The 22,022-nt window shown below is 39.2% G+C and overlaps 1 protein-coding gene across 12 annotated transcripts in view; it reads right to left on the minus strand.

Moving 5' to 3' along the window:
* NRXN1 (neurexin 1) overlaps positions 1-22,022 on the minus strand; it is a 1,243,173-nt gene that overhangs the window by 659,396 nt on the left and 561,755 nt on the right. For 11 of the 12 annotated variants that reach the window (XM_054022355.1, XM_054022354.1, XM_054022352.1 and 8 more), the window contains 2 exons: positions 17,199-17,582; positions 933-1,136 (listed from right to left, as the gene is read on the minus strand). In XM_054022355.1, coding sequence (XP_053878330.1) covers positions 933-1,136; positions 17,199-17,582 — 588 coding nt within the window. Of the gene's footprint in view, positions 1-932; positions 1,137-17,198; positions 17,583-17,939; positions 17,960-22,022 lie in introns of those variants that run through there. The other variant, XM_054022356.1, reaches the window with a different exon arrangement.

Raw genomic sequence — 22,022 nt, forward strand, 5'->3', positions numbered from 1 at the left:
CAATCTTGAAAGCAACTATGTAAAATAAATCACTTAACGGAACCTATATGAGTTTTTATTCACTGTGTTTGTTCTCTTTCATACTCTCTTCTCTCTACCTAAAAAAAAACCAACAAAAACATAAGGCAAAATGAAAAAGGCATGTGGAGTTTGATATTTATTACAGAAAATAGTAATCTAACATTTTGTTAATTATATGCCAAACCAGGATAGCATTTTATTAATTTGTTTTCTGTAGAAGGGCTTGTGTTTTTTGTGTTCACATGGCTGTTTGCTGAGGGCCGCAGACTTCGGGCATTGAAGGGTTGTGTTATCTTTTGACACAAAAATACCACTACAGAATTGTTCATAAAAGAAAAGATGGATTTCACTACATATGTGACTGCTAAAAAGAAGAAACCAATAATGCCCATCAGTTGACATGTGTGAAAATCAAAATTTTTTGATTATGCATGTATATGTTATGTTAATTGGTGGAGCTAAAATTACACTGACCTACATATAATAGCTGGAACAGTTTCTCTCTGTACACTCAACTTCTGTAGCTGCTAATTATGAAGAATCTGTGGGTAGAGACCAATTCTCAGAAATCAAGCAGGTTAAAATTATTTCATCTAGAAATGTCACTGATGAACTGGCCTTCTCTTTTTAGAACACACAATAGTACAAAATATATTATGATGGGTTATGTTAGACTGTGTAAAGAATAAAAAATGCAAAACCAAAAGAATAAAAATCAGTAACTTTAAAAAATGGACATGTGTGTGTGTATATATATATATATATATATATATATATATATATATATATATAAAAATTTAATTTTAATGTCAAACAGGCTGTTCAATAAATGCTTGCAAGCAAAATAATAATAATAAGAAGAATGCTGAAGATGTTAATTTCTGGAGAGGGGAGGGGGAAGGGTTTGTTACCTAGGTTGACCGTTAGTTTAACTCGTCCTGCATCCAGCTCTAAACGAAGTGTATCTGCAGATTCCCTAGAAGTAGTTGCCATTAAAATGCCATAAGCTCGCTGAGACCTGAACCGTAAGGACACATCTTCTGCCTCTGTATGCATCACAACAGGGAGCTGTATCTTCATAAACATACTTCCGTCATAGCTTAAAACTGTTGCCTCTGGAAATGGACAAGAAAACTGCTAATTACAAAATAAATAGTTATACTATATTTATTGAAACTGTTAATAGAAAAGCCAACACATGTATATAGCCAAAAGATCGAACACCATCATGTTGAAAATTGGTATAACAATCATTGTTGGTATACATAAGCAAAGTTGATTTGAAATCCGAAATCTCAGGTTTTGGGAACAAGCAATGCAACTTTTAGACTTATTTTAATTAACTCAATTGCTAGACTTTTTAAGGCCCAATGTGATAAATACTTATGCATGTGCAGGACTTTATGCACATGTGCATAAAATCACATATGCAAGAGCTTGCAAGATTGAGGCCTAATTGTGTAAACTTAGGTCAAAGCTATCCAAGTCAATATTACACTCCCATCTTGAAAACTCACCTCAGAGTCATCTACTTTGATCATTACCGGAGGGTTTTTTCTGCTTAAACCAGTAAGGTTCTTATTACCCAGAATATGGTTATTACCAAGTTATCAAAAAGAACCCTTAAGGCAGTGGTTTTCAAACTTTTTTTCTGGTGACCCAGTTGAAGAAAATTGTTGATGTAGATGCTGGAGATGAGGGGTTTGGGTTTGGTGGGGGCTCCGTCCTGGGGCAAGGGGTTGGGATGTCCAAGCTAAAAAGTCCCAGTCTTATTAATCTCCCCTCATATGAAAGCTGTTCCATACCCCTAATAATTCTGTTGTCCTTTTCTCTACTTTTTCCAGTTCCAATAAATCTTTTTTGAGATGGAGTTATCACATCTGCATGCTGTATTCAAGATGAGGGCATGCCATGGATTTATACTGAAGCAATATGATATTTTATGTCTTATTATCTATCCCTTTCCTAATGATTCCCAACATTCTGTTCGCTTTTTTGACTACCGCTGCACACTGAGTGGATGTTTTTTTGTAGAACTGTCCACAATAATTCCAAGATCTCTTTCTTGAGTGAAAACAGCTAATTTAGACCCCATCATTTTATATGTATAGTTGGGATTATGCTTTCCAATGTGCATTTCTTTGCATTTATCAACATTGAATTTCATTGTCCCTTTTTGTTGCCCAGTCACCCAGTTTTGTGAGATCTTTTTTTAACTCTTTGCGGTCTGCTTTGGACTTAACTATCTTGAGTAGTTTTGTATTATCTGCAAATTTTGCCACCTCATTGTTTACCCCTTTTTCCAAATCATTTATGAATATGTTGAACAGTACTGGACCCAGTATAGACCTGTGGGGGACACCACTAATTACCTCTCTCCAGTCTGAAAACTATTTATTCCTACCCTTTATTTCCTATCTTTTAATCAGATACACATCCATGCAAGGACCTTCCCTCTTATCCCATGACAGCTTAATTGGCTTAAGAGCCTTCGGTGAGAGACCTTGTCAAAGGCTTTCTAAACATCTAAGTACACTATATCCACTCTATCACCCTTGTCCACATACTGGTTGACCCCCTCAAAGAATTCTAGTAGATTGGTGAGGCATGATTTCCCTTTACAAATACCATGTTGACTCTTTCCCAACAAATCATATTCATCTATGTGTCTGATAATTCTGTTCTTTACTATAGTTTCAACCAGTTTGCTCAGTACTGAATTTAGGCTTACGGGCCTGTAATTGCCGGTATTGTCTGTGGAGCCTTTTAAAAAAATTGGTGTTACATTAGCTATCTCCCAGTCATCTGGTACAGAATCTGATTTAAATGATATGTTACATACCACAGTTAGTCATTCCGCAATTTCACTTCAGAACTCTTGGGTGAATACCATCTGATCCCAGTGACTTATTTTTTAAATTACCAATTTGTTCCAAAGCCTCCTCTAATGACACCTCAATCTGGGATAGTTCCTCAGATTTGTCACCTAAAAAGAATGGCTCAGGATTGGGAATCCCCCTCATATACACAGTCATGAAGACTGATGCAAAGAATTCATTTAGTTTCTCTACAATGGCCTTATTGTCCTTGAGTGCTCCTTTAGCATCTCAATCATGCAGTGGCTTCCTGCTTCTGATGTACTCTACAAAAAAAAATTTGCTATTACTTTTTGAATCTTTGGCTAGCTGGTCTTCAAATTCTTTTTTGGCCTTCCTAATTATATTTTTACACTTCACTTGCCAGTGTTTATGCTCCTTTCTATTTTCCTCACTGGGATTTAACTTCCACTTTTTAAAGGATGCCTTTTTGCCTCTCACTGCTTCCTTTACTTTGTTGTTTAGTCATGGTGGCACATTTTTGGTCCTTTTACTATGCTTTTTTTTAATTTGGGGTATACATTTAACTTGAACCTTTATTATGGAGTCTTTGAAAAGTGTCCATGCAGCTTGCAGGGTTTTCACTTTTGGCGCTGTACCTTTTAATTTCCGCTTAACTAACGTCCCTATTTCTGTGTAGTTCCCCTGTCTTAAATTAAATGCTGTCATGGTGGGCTGCTGTGGTGTTGTCCCCCACCCCCACACAGGGATGTTAAATTTAATTATACAGGTCTGTCGCATCTTACGCTGTGGTTACGTTCCGCAGTCAGCGAGTAAAGCGAAAATCGCGTATAGTCAAAATTACATTGAGTGTAATGGCGGGCGGAATCACCCACACTACAGGTACAGTATTAAAACTGTTATTTTTCTCTTTTTTTTTTTTTTGGCCAACCGTGCAAGCTGAAATGTTAAATGCGTGTAAGATGCGACAGTCCTGTATTATGGTCACTATTACCAAGCGGTTCAGGTATATTCACCTCTTGAACCAGCTTCTATGAGCCATTTAAGAATAAATCAAGAATTGCGTCTCCTCTTGTGGGTTCCAGGACTAGTTGTTCCAAGAAGCAGTTATTTAAGGTGTCAAGAAACTTTATCTCTACATCCCGTCCTGAGGTGACATGTACCCTGTCAATATGGGGATAGTTGAAATCCCCATTTATCATTGAGTTTTTTATTTTAATATTCTCTCTAATCTCCCTGAGCATTTCACAGTCACTATCACCATCCTGGTCAGTAGTATAGGCCTACCGATATATTGTTATTATTAGAGCATGGAATTACTACCCATAGAGATTCTATAGTACAGTTTGGTTCATTTAAGATTTTTACTTCATTTGATTTTACACTTTCTTTCACATATAGTGCCACTCCCCTCATTTATAAGCCGACCCCCGCACAAGATGGATAAGTAAAAATGGGAAAATTTTATGACCCTTTCCTAAGCTAACCCTATAATTCAGGGGTCAGCAAACTTTGGCTCCTAGGCAAGGAGGATAAGTCGCTGGCGGGCTGAGATGGTTTATTTACCTCGAGCGTCCGCAGGCACAGAGTAAGTAAACACCAAAGTGTCCCGATGCGCCAGCTGCTTACCCTGATGGGCCGGAACAGCAACTGGTGGGGAAATTTTTTGGGGGGAGAAGCTGGGGGTCAGGGAGTAACCCCTGTGACCACCCCCCACATGACCCCACCCTTAGCCCGGGACCCCCACACTCTCCCCATCCCATCCCTTCCCACCTTATCTGGGGAGGATGTCTCTGGCCTGAATGGAGCTGCTCCGGCAGGCTGGGCAGCACGGTCACAGCCTGCTTCGGCGGGCCAGACCGGGCGGCGCAGCCGTAGCATGTTCCAGCAGGCTGGGCTGGGCGGTGCGGCCACAGCCTGCTCTGGCACCCGGGCGGTGCGGCCACAGCCTACTCTGGGGGGCAGGGCTGAGTGGCACAGCTGCAGCCTGCCAGCCCCAGAGCTGCAGCTGCTTCGGAAATTTGGGGGGAGAGCAGCATGGCCAGAAGCGAAGAGTCTCTGGCTCCGCCTCTTCCCTTCTGGCTGTGCTACCTCTCCTTGCTCCCTCTGTGGGGGGGAGGGGCTGTGTGCCACCTCTCCCTCTCTATACCCGTTCATAAGCCGACCCCCTTCTCTGGTGCTTCCCTTTTTTACTAAAAAAATTCGGCTTATGAATGAGTATATACGCAGAAGAGGCTGACTAGAAAGTGCTGGATGTTGAGGACTGCGTGGAAAGTGGCTGATGGCATTGGTCCTCTGATAACTTCTTTAGCAATAGAAAGCAGTAAGTGAGAGAACCTCACACTGTCACAAAGATGTCAGTTCTTTGCCAGATGGCAACTAAAATGGATTGCTGGCTTAGAGTGGTTATAGCAGACTGCATTGTATAGATTGTGGGAGCAGCCAGAAGTGTCAAGCAAAGTTTGCCCTTGTTTGCCACATTGATTAATTTAAAGGAAGGAAACAATCCAAATCCACGGGCAAGATGACCATGAAAGGACTTCTCACATGCAAGTTCCAGTTTAGGATTCAAAATGTGCACCTTTTGTCTGCCAGCAGACTTTTCCAATCTATTTCAATGGTCAGAATGTCTTGTTACCAGAGGATTTCATTATCTAGCTGGAGAGGATAGATGGTTCTGTGGCTAAGGCCCTAGACTGTGAATCAGGAGAGCTTTGGTCTATTGCTGGCTCTACCACAGGCTTTATTGAGCAAATAAAGCTACTTATTCTTTCTATGCTTTAGTTTCTTCATCTGTAAAATGGGGATAATTATTCCTTATATCACCAGTGTTATAAACCTAAATCCATTAATATTTGCAAGGAACTTGGATGCTACAGTGAGTACCATAGAAAATACCATAAGAAAAACCAAATGGTGGTAAGGTTGTTGGTTTACTTAAAATAAATTTTAAAACTTTTCAAGGGCCCCCCTTTGCAATCACTAGAGAAAGAAACTGTCTCTACATTTTCCAGACAACATTATCCAGTGTAAAGGCAGGTCACTGCAACAAAGTTTGAAGGCATATAAACCCTCCAAAGTCAGACTGGAGTTGTGCGGCAGGTGGGTTACATTATTTTAAATCCATTTCCAACCACTAAACCCTCACCAGTAAAATTATTTGTGGAAATCACCCAGACACTGGAAGAACACACTACTAATATTATCATCAAGGCTTTAGAAATTGCAAGTCAGGGGGATTTTATCAGTTCTGTATTTGCAGGAAAAAAACAGCCTTGGGAAGGAGGAGAAGGGGGTTTCTGCCCTTCTTAAATCAAAAATCCTTCAGAATAGACAGATAAAGGACTTATTGCTCATGGTTCTGGTGAGAAATTTCATTGTCAAAGCAGACCTCAGTGAGATATTTTTTGAGCATCCCAGTTAATTCCAATTTTTTGAAGTTCCTCTGGCTCAGTTGGAAGGGGAAGTTTTACAAATGACAAGACATGGTATCTAGTATGTGTAGAGAACTCCAAGGACCTTTATATTGGTACAGTTACTGAAAATCTGGAATAAGATTTTGTAATTGGCATGTTAGATAAGAGGAGTTTAGAGAGATTTTAAATATTCAATAAATGCAGATATACTAAAAGCAGTGGGGGTCTGACAAACTGAACAAAATCTTTTCTTATCCCCATATCAGAATAGATATTTTAGGGCTGATTGTAGATTCCCTAAAATAATCCCTGGAGATTGGGTAGCAAGAAGAGGAAAGCCTGACAGATGTGGACTAGTTGTGTAATTGGTGTGTCTTTATAGTTTACCCTGAGATACTCTGGGATACTCTCTATTTGGGGGATTACTGAGATGTTAGCTGGGGTCAGAAAGATAAAAAGTAGTGTGAACAGGTATTGAATTGTTCAGTAACGGCCTTCCAGGATTTACTGTCATGATGAGCAGTCCTCAGTCCTTTTTCGCATAACCACACCAGTTATTTTGGAAACAGATGTTCCAAAAACCGTCTGAGAAGCCTGAGTTGAGACCAAATGACAAAAGGCCTTTGGACAACAACTCAGAAATCCATTCAAGCTCTAAATTGTTGGGCAAACTGACATGGGTATCACAATCAAGTGCTGATGGACTACAGCACAGAAATGCCCTAAACAAATGACAAAATTGGGGAGAGGAGGGAGGATTTGATCAGTGTGGTGACAATAAGAATTACGCCAGTGCAAGTATTGGAAATCAATATCATCATGCATTCCAGAAATGGAAAATATGACAGTGGTGCGTTGGGATCTATTTCCAGCTCTGCCACTGGCCTGCAGGTGACCTGGGGCAAGTCACTTCATTTCTGTGCTTCCGTTTCTCCACATGTAAAATGAAGCTAATGATACTGACCTCTTCTGTAAAATGCTTTGAGATCTACTGATGAAAAAGTGCTGTATCAGAGCTAGGTGTTATTTATTCAAGAGAAGAGAGTCTGTGGGAAGAATCACTGTTAACAAGAAATATTTTTCTATGGCTGTAACATGTAGAGCACTACAGTACCCGCTGCCTCAGTCATCACGAAGAGATTCTTCTCCAGGTTCCTGAATAAGAGAGCTGCAGGGAAGGGAGTCTCTTTTAAATTTGGTGGCAGATCCAGGAGTATCTATATCATTCCCACCCACCCCTTCTCAAATCTTCAGGCAGTATTAGCAAAGAGGTACAAGAAGAGAAAATTTATTTGTTCTTCTTGATTTTTCTTTACTGTCCACCAGGGCCATGATTTCTGGTGATTCTATGGTGTCTACAGAATTGTTAATAATCCTGATGAAGTTAGAGTGAATAATGTTTCAGGGTTTGATTCAAGGTTATTGTGCAGTAAAAGATTCTCTGATGATAACTTCTTTACTGTTACTATTGACATTTTGCACAATGGATAGATGGAACCCAGCAGCAGGTCATAAAATGAAATTTACAGGCATTTTGTTTTGTAGGACATTGCAAAATGTAAAAATATCCTTTTGGAAATTAACACTCAGAGATTTTCCGACTCCTATGGTATAACAGGTGAAAAGTGGTTCTGTTTTTCTTCCTATTAGTAATATTAGGGAAACTAAATATTATGGGAAGCATGGTGAACCCTAAAGATTATTCTTTGGCAGAAACTGAAAGCTTATTAATCTCAAATTATTTTATTGATATTTTTCAGAAATTGAACCCTTATCATCACATTTTCCTACACACAGTAAATGGTCTTCTAACCTCTGAGTCTAGGGGGGCCAAAGTTGACCTCTTTGGCAGTGTTCTGTTTATCTCTCAGAGTGGCAGCTTGCCGGTTGTGGCAGCTTGTGGAATGGCTTAAGCCCAAAGGGCCACAAATGATTGCTATCAAGCAGATGTAAATCTGAGACTTTTGATAATATTCACCTTACTAGCCAGAGTGGGGTTTGAATCTTGCTGAGCAGGGTATGAAATTTCTTTCCCATGTCCTGCATTTCTTTCCCATGTCCTGCATTTTTCTTTCCCATGTCCTGCATACTGGGTGTGGTGCCAGCCTGAGTGGAGGAGGTTGATTTTTTCCTCTACTCCCATCTCCTTTTTTTAAGGCTCCTGGTGCATCTTGGAGTGTCCTGCCCCTAGTTCTGCTTCCCTCTGCCCTGACTGGCTAGTAAGCTACAGCTGGGTTGTGGATGGCCTTTGCACCACTACAGGGAGTTCTATTTTCTCTCATTCCAGGATGGCACCTTTCTTCTGCATCCTTGCTGTCATGCCTTCCTGCCTAATCATATTCTTATGTTAAAATAAGTTTATACAGGGTATTCTGGAAAGCTTTGGTCAATCTTTTTTTAGGTTAGGAAAGCATTTTCCTCCATAATGTAAGAGTGGCTCATGGAGCATGAGGTTTTGCAAGCTCTCTCTCTCTCTCTCTCTCTCTCTAATTTCCTCTCAGCAACCAGGAGATTCTGGTTTCCTTCCTTGCAACTTTTACAAGCATCCACTATGGATTGTTGATTTAGCAAGATGATAGCATGAATAAATGGCGGAAGCTTGGGGTAAAGTGGTTATGCAGGGCTGGGTATGAGTCTCAAAGGACTACTGTGGGTTAAGGCTCTTGTCATCTGTGCCCATAACCCTCACATGAGTAAGGCGCTGTGTGCATGATGGTGACGTAGATAGTTTTTTTTCCTGTTCAGCTGCTCCAAAGAGGTTCATTAGATTAAATGCTACTAGAGCAGAAGTTTAAGCTCAAAATGGCTGTGATAAATGTTGAATAATATGCTACTTGTTAAGAGGAAGTACAGACTCTAAGGCAGGGAATAACAGTTTTACTATCATTACAGTGCTGGAAGCACGACAGGGAAAGAGCCTTTATTAAACAATACTGGAAGCCATTGATTCTAGCTGGTTTTTCTTTTTCTTTTTCATGGCAGCATCAAATCCCAGGTACAGGGAAGAATTATCCAACAGAAGTGAGATGTTAATCCTTGCTTGGTAAAAACTGATGAAATGAAACATTTCTTGGGTGAATTTATGAACTGATAACTTTGCTTAAAGAAATATTTCCCTTCCATGCTCAAAGAATGAAAGTCTTATCTTTATATACATACCTGTTGAAATTCTCAGGGCCTGATTCTGTTTTTATTTGAAACAGTGTCATCTAGATTAACTTCAGTTAAGTCAATGGAGTCAAACAGATGTAAAACTGGTGTGAGAGGATAATCAGGCTATTAATGTTGATGTAGGCTGGGATTTTCTAATTTGCCTAAGGGAATAGAGATCCCAATTCCTATGGACTTTCCCGTGAGTCTTCTCCTTGCCCCCTTTTGAAAAACCCTTCCACATTTTTTGTTATTCTCTCATTTGTTTTTTCAAAAAGGAGAAAAACTCTGAGGAGAACCCCTCAAAGGGCCAAAGGGATGTTGTTATTCTTCAGTGTATACCTTGAGCAATTTGGACATAAAGTTCCAACCCAAAGGGCTAGAATTAAGGACTAATATTTACAATAAAAATGTTTTCATTTAAAATTGACGACTTAAATCTGTCAAGTGAACAGAAAATGGGCTCACACCTCTCTCTTCTATTTTCTTCCCTTCCTGTCTTGTTCCTCTCAATGTGTCTCCTTCCTCCTATAATTGAGGAATGCTTAGCCCTCCACTGCACAGTAAGTGACTTATTACTTTCCTCTGAAACTATATGTACTACATTATTTACTCTGCTATTTCCTACTCCTTCCCACCTTTCCTCCACCCCCCCCCAATCATTCTCCATGCCACCACCCTTTACATAGTAGTAGTCATTTCTTTTTTAAATTTTAGACTTGCATCACTGATGTGGAATTATTTATTTATTTATTACTTCTATTCCAGGGACAACTAGAAGCTCCAGTCATGGACCAGACCCCACTGTGCTAAGTGCTGTACAAACAGAACAAAAAGGTGGTCCCTGCACTGAAGAGCTTACAATTCTAGAATCAGCATTTAATTACCATTATTCATGTCAGAAAGAAGCTACTGGCATTGTAGTGATGCTAAGTGAAAGGGAGGAAAGCAAAGGGAGGAAAGAAGAAAAAATGTAGGGTGCAGTGAGGGGTGAGAGGACAAGAGCTTTAAAAATAAGTATCAGAGAAAAAAGAAAATGAATTATTCAATGTGAAGAGTGGGACGTTTGGCTTTGCTTATTCAGGAGCAATGAAGCTCATGTGAAGAGGAGGTGAAGGATGTGGAGAGGATGAGAAGTTTGACTGGAAATAAGATTGTGTTTTTAAGGCAGTAGCAGATCAGGACATTGGAATATGAAGACTGAAGTATACGGTATTGAAAAACAAAGGATCAGTTGTAGGCTAGTTTCAGTTATCCCATTCCTCACTTCGTAATTAGCTGTGATATAGTCCAGACACAACTCTTATACAGGGATTATGTTTTGTATTTCTGCCTATATCATGATTAATTTAAATATCCATGGCATGTAATAAAAGTTAAAATGATAGCCTATGAAAAATGTGGAGAAGTCAAGTAAGGATATCTGAAAGGATTTCAAACACCTTTTTTGAGACAGTTTAAAAAGATTTATACTCAATGAAACATTGAAGATGTTATCCTGAAAAACCCAGTCTGTATCATCAGGCTGCTTCAATTTTTTAAAAACTATTTTACTAATTAGTTCTGCTCCATAATCTATGTATGGAAGGTGTAATAATGGCTTCCTCACAAGTCACTTTATCATGATCTTTGAACCTGTCTCAGATAGGGTTTTACAATGTGGAGGTGGAAGAAGTGTTTTCCAACACTGACATTTTGAGGGAGAGATGATGCATCCCCACTGCATCCCTTCCCTTCCAGCTGGGTGAATTTTTTATATGAAACTTTTTCACACACAAAATGCAGATTTGGGTAGTCCAAAACGCTTTGTGAATTCTGTAAGAATTTAAGCAGGTTACATTTTGGTGTCATTGCATGACCAGTGATAGTGCACTAGACTGGAACTCAGGGGACATGGATTGTATATCTATCTTTACCATTGATCTGTTGTGTGGCCAAGTCAATTTACCTCTATTTCCCCTTTACTTTCCCCCCCTGTTTTCTATTTAGACTGTAAGCTCTGTGCGGCAGGGACTATGTGTTTATAGAATGCCTAGGACAACGAAACCTGATTTTGGCTAAGCTCTATAGGTTACACTGTAACACAATAACATTACATTTTAATACCACCACAGAGAAAGTCATTAATAACTTATATATCTTTCCTTCATAGCAACTACATTCTTAAATCAGAGAATTTATGCTTAAGTACAAAAGAACAGAATTTGCCCCTTAATGGTGCTCATTCCAGACCTGTAACTATTAGAGATCCAGATCCTGGATAAACTGCGACTAGTTCCAATGACTTCAATGTGTGTTTGCAAGTGTATTCATTATTTTATTTTTAAAATTTCTCCCAAAAATCTAAAACTTCATGTAACCAGATAAAATAGTTTCATGTTTTGCAATAAGAAGTGATTTAGTTAGATTTAAAAAATACTACAGTCAACAGGAGACTTCATGACATGACCCAATACATCAAAATATGAAGGAAAGATCCGTGATGTTGGATGTTAACACCCTTCTCTTCAAAAAGCAGCTTGGATGAAATAAAGCAAATAGTGGCAGACTTGAGGGGTCTCTGGGAGTACTTTCTAATAATTCTCAATCTATAAATAATTACTGGATAAAATATGGATGAAAACTGAAATCAATGCACTACAGTTAGGATAAATGTTTAACATGGGTAAGATTCCGCCACCTTCATTCATGACAAATAGTACATTACTCCAGTAGGATTATTTGAGGGAGATGTCCTCACTACACAACAAGAGTAGGGTGGGAGAATCTAGCCCCACAGGATTTAGCAGGGTGCAAAGGATGAAATTTGTAGTAATTAAATAGGTAGTAGATGAGGTTATTATAACAATAGGAAACACATGATTTTTCATATCGTCCTGCATTTGTTAGGAGTTTTCTATTTTATTAAAAATGTACATAGACAATTCAAACAGGGGAAAAAATACACTCAAATGTATTTCCCCTGTGGAAAGTTCACTTAGGTTAACTCCTTGCAAATTGTATGCCTGTCCTTTCTTCAATAAATTTGCTCTTATGCATTGTTCCTTGTTGTCCAGTCAAAAGTATGCACCTGTGAAAGGCTTTGCCAAGAGGCAGTCACATATTGTGATCCATGATGAAAATCAGAGACAAAGCCAAATTATATTGCTATGACATCTGTCCCTCCATCTGCTTTAGTTTCCATAAACAATTAAACCAATCCATAGATTATACTGATGTTTTTACTTTATGCATTACCAAGAATTTGTTACAGTGGGAAAATAAGCACATACAACCCAATTTCTGCAGACACACACACACAAAACTATTAACTTTAAATAAGCTGGAATGAGCATAAAATGGCGTTTGTGTCCTATGGCTTTTCCTTAGTTACTAATCTGGTCAGATTATAGAATCATAGAATCATAGAAATATGGGCCTGGAAGGAACCTTGTGAAATTCAGCACCTGACACTGAAGCAAGACCAAATATATCTAGACCATCCCAAACCCAGAACTGGACATAGCACTCCAGCCAAGGTCTCACCAGTGATGAGCAGAGTGGGACAATTACCTCCTGTGTCTTACAAACAGTATGCCAATTAATGCACCCTAGAATGCTATTTGCCTCTTTCACGGCTGAATTGTATTGTTGGCTCTAATTAAATCTGTGATCCACTTTAATCCCTACATCCTTTTCTTCACTACTACCACCTAGCCAGTTATACATATTGTTGTATTTGTGCATTTGATTTCTCCTTCTTAAGTGCAGTACTTGGAACTTGTTTTTACTGAATTTCATCTTGTTGATTTCAGACCAAGTCTTCAATTTGTCAAGGTCATTTTGAATTCTAATCCTGTTCTCCGAAGTGTTTGCAACTCCTCCCTTCTTGGTGTCATCCACAAATTTTATAAGCATACTCTCCACCCCAGTATCCAAGTCATGAATGAAAATATTGAATAGCACCAGACCCAGAACAGACCCAGGCAGGAGCCTAATAGATACATCCTCCCAATTTAACAAAAAGTCATTGATAATTATTCTTTGAATACAGTCTTTCAACCAGTTATGCACCCACTTTACAGTGTTTTCATCTAAACCAAATTTCCCTACTTTGCTTATGAGTGTCATGTGGCACAGTATCAAAAGACTTATGAAAAATCAAGTTATCACATCTACAGATTTCCCTTATCCAATTAGCCACTAACCCTGTCAAAGAAGGAAATTAAGTTGGTTTGGCATGATTTGTTCTTGACAAATCCATGTTGGCTATTACTTATTACCTTACTAGCCTCTAGGCGCTTACAAACTGTTTAATAATTTGTTCCAGTATTTTTCCAGATATCAAAGTTAGGCTGACTGGTCTATATTCCCCTCCCCCTTTTAAAGACAGGCACTCTGTTTGTCCTTCTCCAGTCCTCTGGGACCTCACGTGTCCTCCATGAGTTCTCAAAGATAACTGCTAACAGTTCTGAGATTGCTTCAGCTAGTTCCTTAAGTACCCTAGGATGAATTTAATCAGGCCCTGCTGACCTGAATACATTTAATTTATCTGATGCCTGCTCTACATGTAAAACTTAGGGTGACCTAGCTACATCACTCACAGCTGTGAAAAATTTTATGCCCTATGTGATGTAGTTAGGTCAATCTAATGTCCACTGTAGATGCAGCTAGGTCGATGGATGAATTCTTCCACCACCTAGCTACTGTTTCAAGGGGGTAGATTTACTATAGTGATGGAAAATCCTTCTGTGGCTGTAGTAGGTCTACAGTATAGCACTACAGCAGCATAGCAGATGTGCTGCTGTAGCGCTTGTAGTGTAGACCTACCATAAATATGAATTTATAATATTTTTGTATGGTACAGTATTGATACATATAATAAGGATAAATTATTTCTTTGATTATTATGGCAAAGAAAGCTTCATGGCACATAAATATTAGTGTCATAAAATGTAAATATATGCCATGTTTGCTGTAGATATCCTAATCTCCTAACACATAATTAGAGAGCCCAGTTGTTTAACCTCAAATATTTTATTCTAACATGGTTTCCCACTTTGTAAGGCTCTATTGTTTGTGGAGGTGAACATGGTCTTATTTTACTTCAATTACTTACAATAATTATAATTGTGTTATTTATATCACTAAATACAATAATGTATCAGTTATTCCACAACGGTAGTAGTTATAACAATTTGTGTGGTAAAATGCCAACACACTGCTTTCAGAATATCAAAAGCTGTAATCGTATTAATGCATGACCATTCGGGATACAAATATTACTGGAAGGAGAACTGCTTTCAGTGCAGTTTCCTCTGGATAGGGAGACCCGGGGGTAGGAAATGATCCTGCACTGACTGCACAAAGATTTCTGCTGGACAAGAGCCAGATATGATTGTGAGGAACCTAGTAAGAATACCATATTACCATCACTCCCAGTAGGTGAAGTTATGTGTGCTAGGAAATTAAGTCCTGAATTGGACAATAGCTGAAAATATACTAGGGGGAAAAATAACTGGAGATGAAAAGGATTCTGTGCGAGTTCTTGTGACCCGTTAAATATGTTTATGACAAATCCCTATGATGAAGTTTGCTATTAAATTCTCATTTGCAGATTTGCATATGTTTGTTGTCCCTGTTTCTAATGACTGAAATATGTAAATATTTCCTAGCTTCTCCTGATATGGAAAGATGTAAGTACTATTTTTACTTCTCCATATGTAATAGCGGAATTTTGCCACAGGGTGGTACACCATGCATATTTAACTGAAGGTTTTTGTAATTCATCTGACAGTTTGGTTATGCCTTCTGCCAACTTCACTCCACCAGTAATAGAACGATCTGGAGACATCAACATAACTGGCCTCTAGCCAAACGGGCTTGCATTTTTAAAAATCTGGGACCTACACCTCTATCTCGATATAACGCGATCCAATATAACACAAATTCGGATATAACGCGGTGAAGCAGCGCTCTGGGGGGGGTGGAGCTGCGCACTCCGGTGAATCAAAGCAAGTTCGATATAACGCGGTTTCACCTATAACACGGTAAGATGTTTTGGCTCCCAAGGACAGTATTATATCGAGGTAGAGGTGTACTTGTAAATGCCAATAACCTGACTTCATTTACCACAAAAGTGATGGGATTTCCTCAAGATTATATCTAGACTTTTTTAAAAAAACATTCATCAGTTTTATTTTTAAACAGTAAAATCTTTAGGTGACCACTTTACCAAGCAAAATGAATTAAACTATATAGAAAAAACTTTAACTGCCAGTCAATAAACTTGCAGATTAGGTTTCGGCTAGAAGGGAAGACTATATTATGTGTCAATTGTAATATAAGATTTCACAAAATAAGAGTTCTGGCATTAAAAATACTAAAAAAGATTTTTGTTCTGATAAACTGTTAGTTTCCCGACTTATCCTTACAAATAAGGATGTCAAATTTCATTTCTCTCTTTTTTTGAAATATATTAATAAAAGGTCTGGGTCTTTGCTTGTATTGTAATAAAATCACAGAAGAGAGTATATTAGAATATAAAAGTAAAGATTTCTTATAAAAAGAGAAACAGAAAAGCAGATTTAATATTCAGTTACTAAAATACAACTACTATAGCTGACAATTGTAACAAATCATGGTTAATGTATTGCAGCTAAGATTTACGCAATGTGTGTGCAAAGCACTGAAACTGTCTTTACAGATTCTGTTTGGTGTCAATTTAAAAATAAAAGCTCTATCTGTTTGATACAAAATATTAAAAAGAGCTACTCAATGTTCCTTTTCTATTATAAAACTGCGTATTGCACACAGAAAAAATTGCATATTATTATAAGTTGTACATACATGACTCAACAAAACAGCATCAAATTCTTCTCGGTGTTATTATTGAAATATGCTACTTTTAAATATCACTGAAATGCCACTTTGTTTGCAGATTATTAAAGTTTAATTAAACCAATTAAAATAAAATAGAAATGATATCAGAAATAACCTATACTTGTAATACCCATATTTCTTTTCCTCCACAATTTTTTAAAAATTAAACTTGTATAGCTACTATGTGATTTTACACTCATCTTCACAGCTAAAGGTTATATTCATTAATTTTAAATATAAATTATTTTACTACTTATGATGAACAGTAATTTTATTCCCCTATGGACTAGAAATTTTTTTAAACTGCAAAGAGTGAATCTAGATTCTAGGGGCCTGATTTTTTCTCACTTACATTCAAGAGGTGAAATCCTGGAATCACTGAAGTCAGTGGAAGTTTTGCCAAGGACTTCAATGAAACCGGAATTTCACTCATGGAATTCAAGAATGTATAGTTAGTGGGATTATACCAGTGTACGTGCGTGGAGACTCCATCCTCAATTCAGAGTCAGATTGTGGTGAATTCAGGTTTCATAGAGTCACATTTCAGTAAATTAGTAATAAGAGAAAGTACTTTCTCATGTTGTCACAAAGCTCTTCACAGCTCAGCTTGTAAAATGAGAAAAGAGGGGATTTTCAAAGTCACAAATAGCAGATAGGCACCTGACTCTTACTCATCATGAGTGGGAATTAGGCACCTACCTGCCATTTGTGCCTTTGAAAATCTCCACCAAACTCTTTCATATGGCCACATGGCCACTTGATTCAATTTACTTTTCTGCCAATATAAAACCAATGTGAAGAAGAGCAACAGACAACGAGGGTTATTTTTTAAAAAGGTTAACACAGTACTTGTCATTTTTAATCATTGTTAATTTCTACATTGTAGAGTCATGCACAATCTTTTGAAACCTACCTCTCTCACATGATCTGCCAAGGTAGCCTGTACCAGAACAATCACAGATATATCTGTTCCACCCATCCCTGCATACACCATTGTTTTTACAGGGGTTGCTCAGGCATGGTTTTGCAGTTTCTCTTGAGCATGAGGGTTTCACTCCAGCAGTGCTTTGAATTTCAGCCATTTGTCGAATATCCTTGCTTTGGCCATCAATAAACAAGTCTCTGATGCAGCCAACATATCCGTAATTGAGAAGTGCTGTCCACACCTCTGTTGGAAAGACCAGCCCTGCTTTATTTTCTGGCAAGCCCCCAAGATACAAGTCATCATCTAGGTCTAGGATTTCGCTTTCTCCTGGTGCAGTGTAAGGTGTACGTAATGTGTTCACAGAAATGGTACCTGATAAGAAACAACAAAATGCAAGATTTTTAAGATATTAAAGTGAATTCTGGCAGCATTTCTTTATTCCCCGAGTCCCAAAATGCAGTATTTGCTTATTGCCAAATATCTCATGCATGAAAGCCCTAGATGAACGTTGTATGTACACATTTTAAAATAATAAAATGACACATTATTTTGTATTAAAATATCCCTTAAACACTATCAGGAAATATGTGGTATACAAACATTTTCACAAAATACTGCATGAACTTAAATGTATGAAAACCAAAATCCACGTAAGGGATTTCAAATAGATAAAATGTATTATTCAGTGCAAAAAAATCAAATGTATTTTAGGGTGATCTTCAGAAATACCCTGTTGGTGCAACAGCAACTCTCTGCACTGTCGTCTAAGTGGCTCACAATCCCATGCTAGGGATTCTGCCTCTGAGGAGATAATGTGCGGAGTCTTTGGGTTGGATCCAAAGCTCATCCAGGTAATGGAAAAGACTCTGATTAGTTTCAATGGGCTTCGGATCAGACCCTTTGTCTGGGAGGGGAGGGGAAGTACTCTCATCGGCTGCCAGGCAGCCAATCATTAAAGAGATAGTGATGTACACCCAGAGGGAAAAAATCAATGCCTCTGACATTTGCATCTAAATGTGTGCTTGTTACAGAGAGGGGAAAGAGGGAAGCGCGAGAGAAATCATGAAATCAGAAATATTTATTTATTTTTGCTTTCAGTTAAAAAACAAAAACAAGCCTGAAATTTTAGCTCTGCCACTTATGCAAGAAGCCTCAAAAAAGCTTCACATGTGTTGCTCAAAATGTTGGCTAGGATGATCAATTGTCAAGATCCTCTACTCTGAAAATAATTGTAAAGACTGAGGACTCCAGCTGAAAGAATTGAACATACAGAACCATAGCACATGTGCTAATCAAATTCAGCCCAACTGTTGCAGTAAGATTATTAAAACAAAATGTGTGTGTGGATTTTAATATGATCGTGTCTTCACATTCAAGCAGGAGGTGAAATCACAATCCCCTATAGATCACTGTATTAAAGTGAAGTACTGAGGCTGCGGGAACTGGGTTTATTTAGTCTGCAGAAGAGAAGAATGAGGGGGGGATTTGATAGCTGCTTTCAACTACCTGAAGGGGGGTTCCAAAGAGAATGGAGCTCGGCTGTTCTTAGTGGAGGCAGATGGCAGAACAAGGAGCAATGGTCTCAAGTTGCAGTGGGGGAGGTCTAGGCTGGATATTAGGAAACACTATTTCACTAGGAGGGTGGTGAAGCACTGGAATGGGTTACCAAGGGAGGTGGTGGAATCTCCATCCTTAGAGGTTTTTAAGGCCCAGCTTGACAAAGCCTTGGCTGGGATGATTTAGTTGGTGTTAATCCTGCTTTTAGCAGGGGATTGGACTAGATGACCTCCTGAGGTCCCTTCCAACCTTAATCTTCTATGATTCTACCAGCCACATTATACTATATAAGTTACAGCAGTGTGTGTTTTATGTTTTACCCTCAGCAATGTGTTTGAAAGGGTACTATGGAAAGCAGGAGAGCCCAGGATCACATTCCTCTTTTCATACGGATGCATGTGAAACATCATTCCTATTATCACTATGCAGCACAGAATCCGGAACACCTCAGGGACTATTATTGAGAATTGACAGCTATGGAGCATTTCCCCAGGAATGTCATTTGGAAAGGATATTTCCAAGATCTTGCATGCACCTATATCAAAATATGATTATAAACAGAAAGCAAAAGTGAGTCAGACAGAGATGTTTGAAACAAACATTTTATTATATGAATCTTAAATTAAAATAAAGTACTATACAGTAGAATATAGACATCAAAAGAACAAACTAACTTTTTTTCTTTGTTTGGAATCCCATGGCCTGTGTTATGCATGAGGTCAGATTACATGATCACTGTGGTCCCTTCTGGCCACTAACTCTATGAAAAACAACCATTTTTGAAAGCCCACAATTTGGCATGATCAAATACATTGCTGTCTGTGCCCCCATTATTTTATTTATGATGGGGATATTTTTTACTCCAATGATACAGAGTCCCAGGGGACGCACAGATTAAAAAAATGTAATGGGCAAACCTCAATGTCTCAGTTAGAATAAGCATTCAGAAGTTTAGATACTTATTCAAATCATTTTGGGCTGTAAATGTCAGAAGATAAAGCTCCTGTGTGAGATTTCCAGTACTTCTGGTTTAAGCTGAGCTTGGTATATTTAAAAAACAGCCTCTCTGCTTTTAATGGTTACCGAAAAGGATGAGGGGACAAAAAAGATTGTGCCTTATTTGCATCTTTATAATTGTGTATAAAAATGCCTGAACATTTTGCTTGTTTTAAATATTTATCCCCCACTTCCTTTAGCAATATCAGGAATACTTTTCTTCTGTGTTTTGCTTGAGGTCTATTTGGAAAATCAGAAAATTGGAATGGGAGGTTCCTAAATCCCTAACTGAAAGAGGAGGGTATGTTGAATCTTTAACTAAGAGACCAAAAATCCACCAAAAATCCCTCAAAATTTTCAATCATGAGAACCTAAAGTTATTTTCCTAAATCTATATTTAAGCTTCCCTATCACAAGTCTTATTTCTGAGGTTCTGAGCATCCACAGTTCCCATTAAACCAAACCTCAGAAAGTCAGTACCTCTGAATATCAGGCTACCTATTGAACTGGGGACTTCTGGAGCTTAGTGCATGAGGCTCTATTAAGGAACTAACTTTAGTGTGAATTTTTTTGCCAAAGCTTTTAGTAATCAGTTGTGTCAACCAACACACACCTTTTACCTAATTTGATACATATTAAATTAGATATGGTAGTTACTGCATTATGAATAATATCCACTAAATATTAAAAGATAAAGGTTCGTTTTTAGGGGTTGCAGAGCTTTTCTCCTTTAGGTCACTAGATTGAATTAGACCCAGATCATTAGTGAATAAAAGCTTTCTTATGACATTTTAGCAGCCTAATATACATAAAATGAATTGGTGGTCTTACACCAGTTCCAAGTAACAAAAGCAACCAGTACAACTGGCACATTTTTAAGCATCCTTAGCAGAGAGGAGTGGGATTAATTGGACATGGAAAATGAATTATACCTCTTCACCCTTAGGTACTTGATCTCAGTCAAGGTTCAAGAAAACTGGTTGCACAACTTAGTGGAACCTTTCACTGCTCCTACCCATGTTGGACCAGATCTGTTCAGTCTCTAGAGCTGTTATTTGGCATCGCCAACATCTTTTCACTGGCACTGTGGGAGCCTCCGGCACTGGTGCTCCTCAGTTCCTCATATTCTCTGCCTGTGGCACATAATAGTCTAGTCTCCTGTGGGATGTAATACTTTGGTCTAATTTTGTTGCTGGCTTTAGCATATGGGTGCTGTCATATTATGAGTTTGACTTCTGTATTTGGGGGGCCAAGGGGAAGGGGTGGAGATGAGGCTCCACAGGGGATCCAGATGCAGCAGGGGGGTCTTAGCGTGGCAGGCCTCTGGATGCAGGGAGTGATGCTTGGTGGTGTAGGGATTCAGATGTGGGGGGCTTGGTAGGAGGGTCTGGGTTTGTGGGATCTCTGGAGGCAGGGGGTGAGGCTCAGCGGGGTGAAGATTCAGGTGAGTGGCACTTGGGAGGGAGGTCTGGATGCACTAGAGTTGGGCAGATGCGGGTGCAGCTCCCCATACAGTGACCTCTCCCCCTTGCAGCTGAGGAGTGATGGGGGCAGGAAGTGGAGCGGGTGTGTGTGTGGAGCTTCCTGGAGCCAGGAAAGGTTCCTGGGGGTGGGTCTGACTCGACCCCAGTGGCTCCCTGCAGGGGGAGTCCCATAGTCCTTCCGCCCCACCTAGGGTGACCAGAGAGCAAGGGTGAAAAATCGGGACAGGGAGTGTGGGGTAATTGGCACCTATATAAGACAAAGCTCCAAATATCTGGACTGTCCCTATAAAATGAGGACATCCGGTCACCCGCCCCTATAGCCAGGACTAGCAGCTGAACACTCACCTGGGTTGGGAAGTGGCTGACCCGCCTTGCTCTTATGGAAAATGGCACCAAACTGGAGCTCTGCCGTAAAGGTCGCTGCTCTCCTGCCCTTCATTTCACAATCCATGTGGAGAAACTGACCGGCAGGCATGGAGTGCCTTGAATCACCCCTTGTGCACCCATGCAACGTTGCTTTATGCCCTCCAAGAGAACTGGGGGGGATGGTGAGCAGCAAAGCCAGGCTCTGTGCCTGCCGGTCAGTTTCTCCATATAGGCAGTGTGAAGAGTTATCAGGAGCTACTTTCCTGCCCTCTCCTTATGCAGACCACATGGGGGGAAACTGCCCAGCAGGCACAGAGCTTCATAGAGTCATAGAATATTAGGGTTGGAAGAGACCTCAGGAGGTTATCTAGTCCAATCCCCTGCTCAAAGCAGGACCAACACCAACTAA

This window comes from Malaclemys terrapin, chromosome 3, assembly GCF_027887155.1.
Source record: "Malaclemys terrapin pileata isolate rMalTer1 chromosome 3, rMalTer1.hap1, whole genome shotgun sequence".
NCBI lineage: Eukaryota > Metazoa > Chordata > Testudines > Emydidae > Malaclemys > Malaclemys terrapin.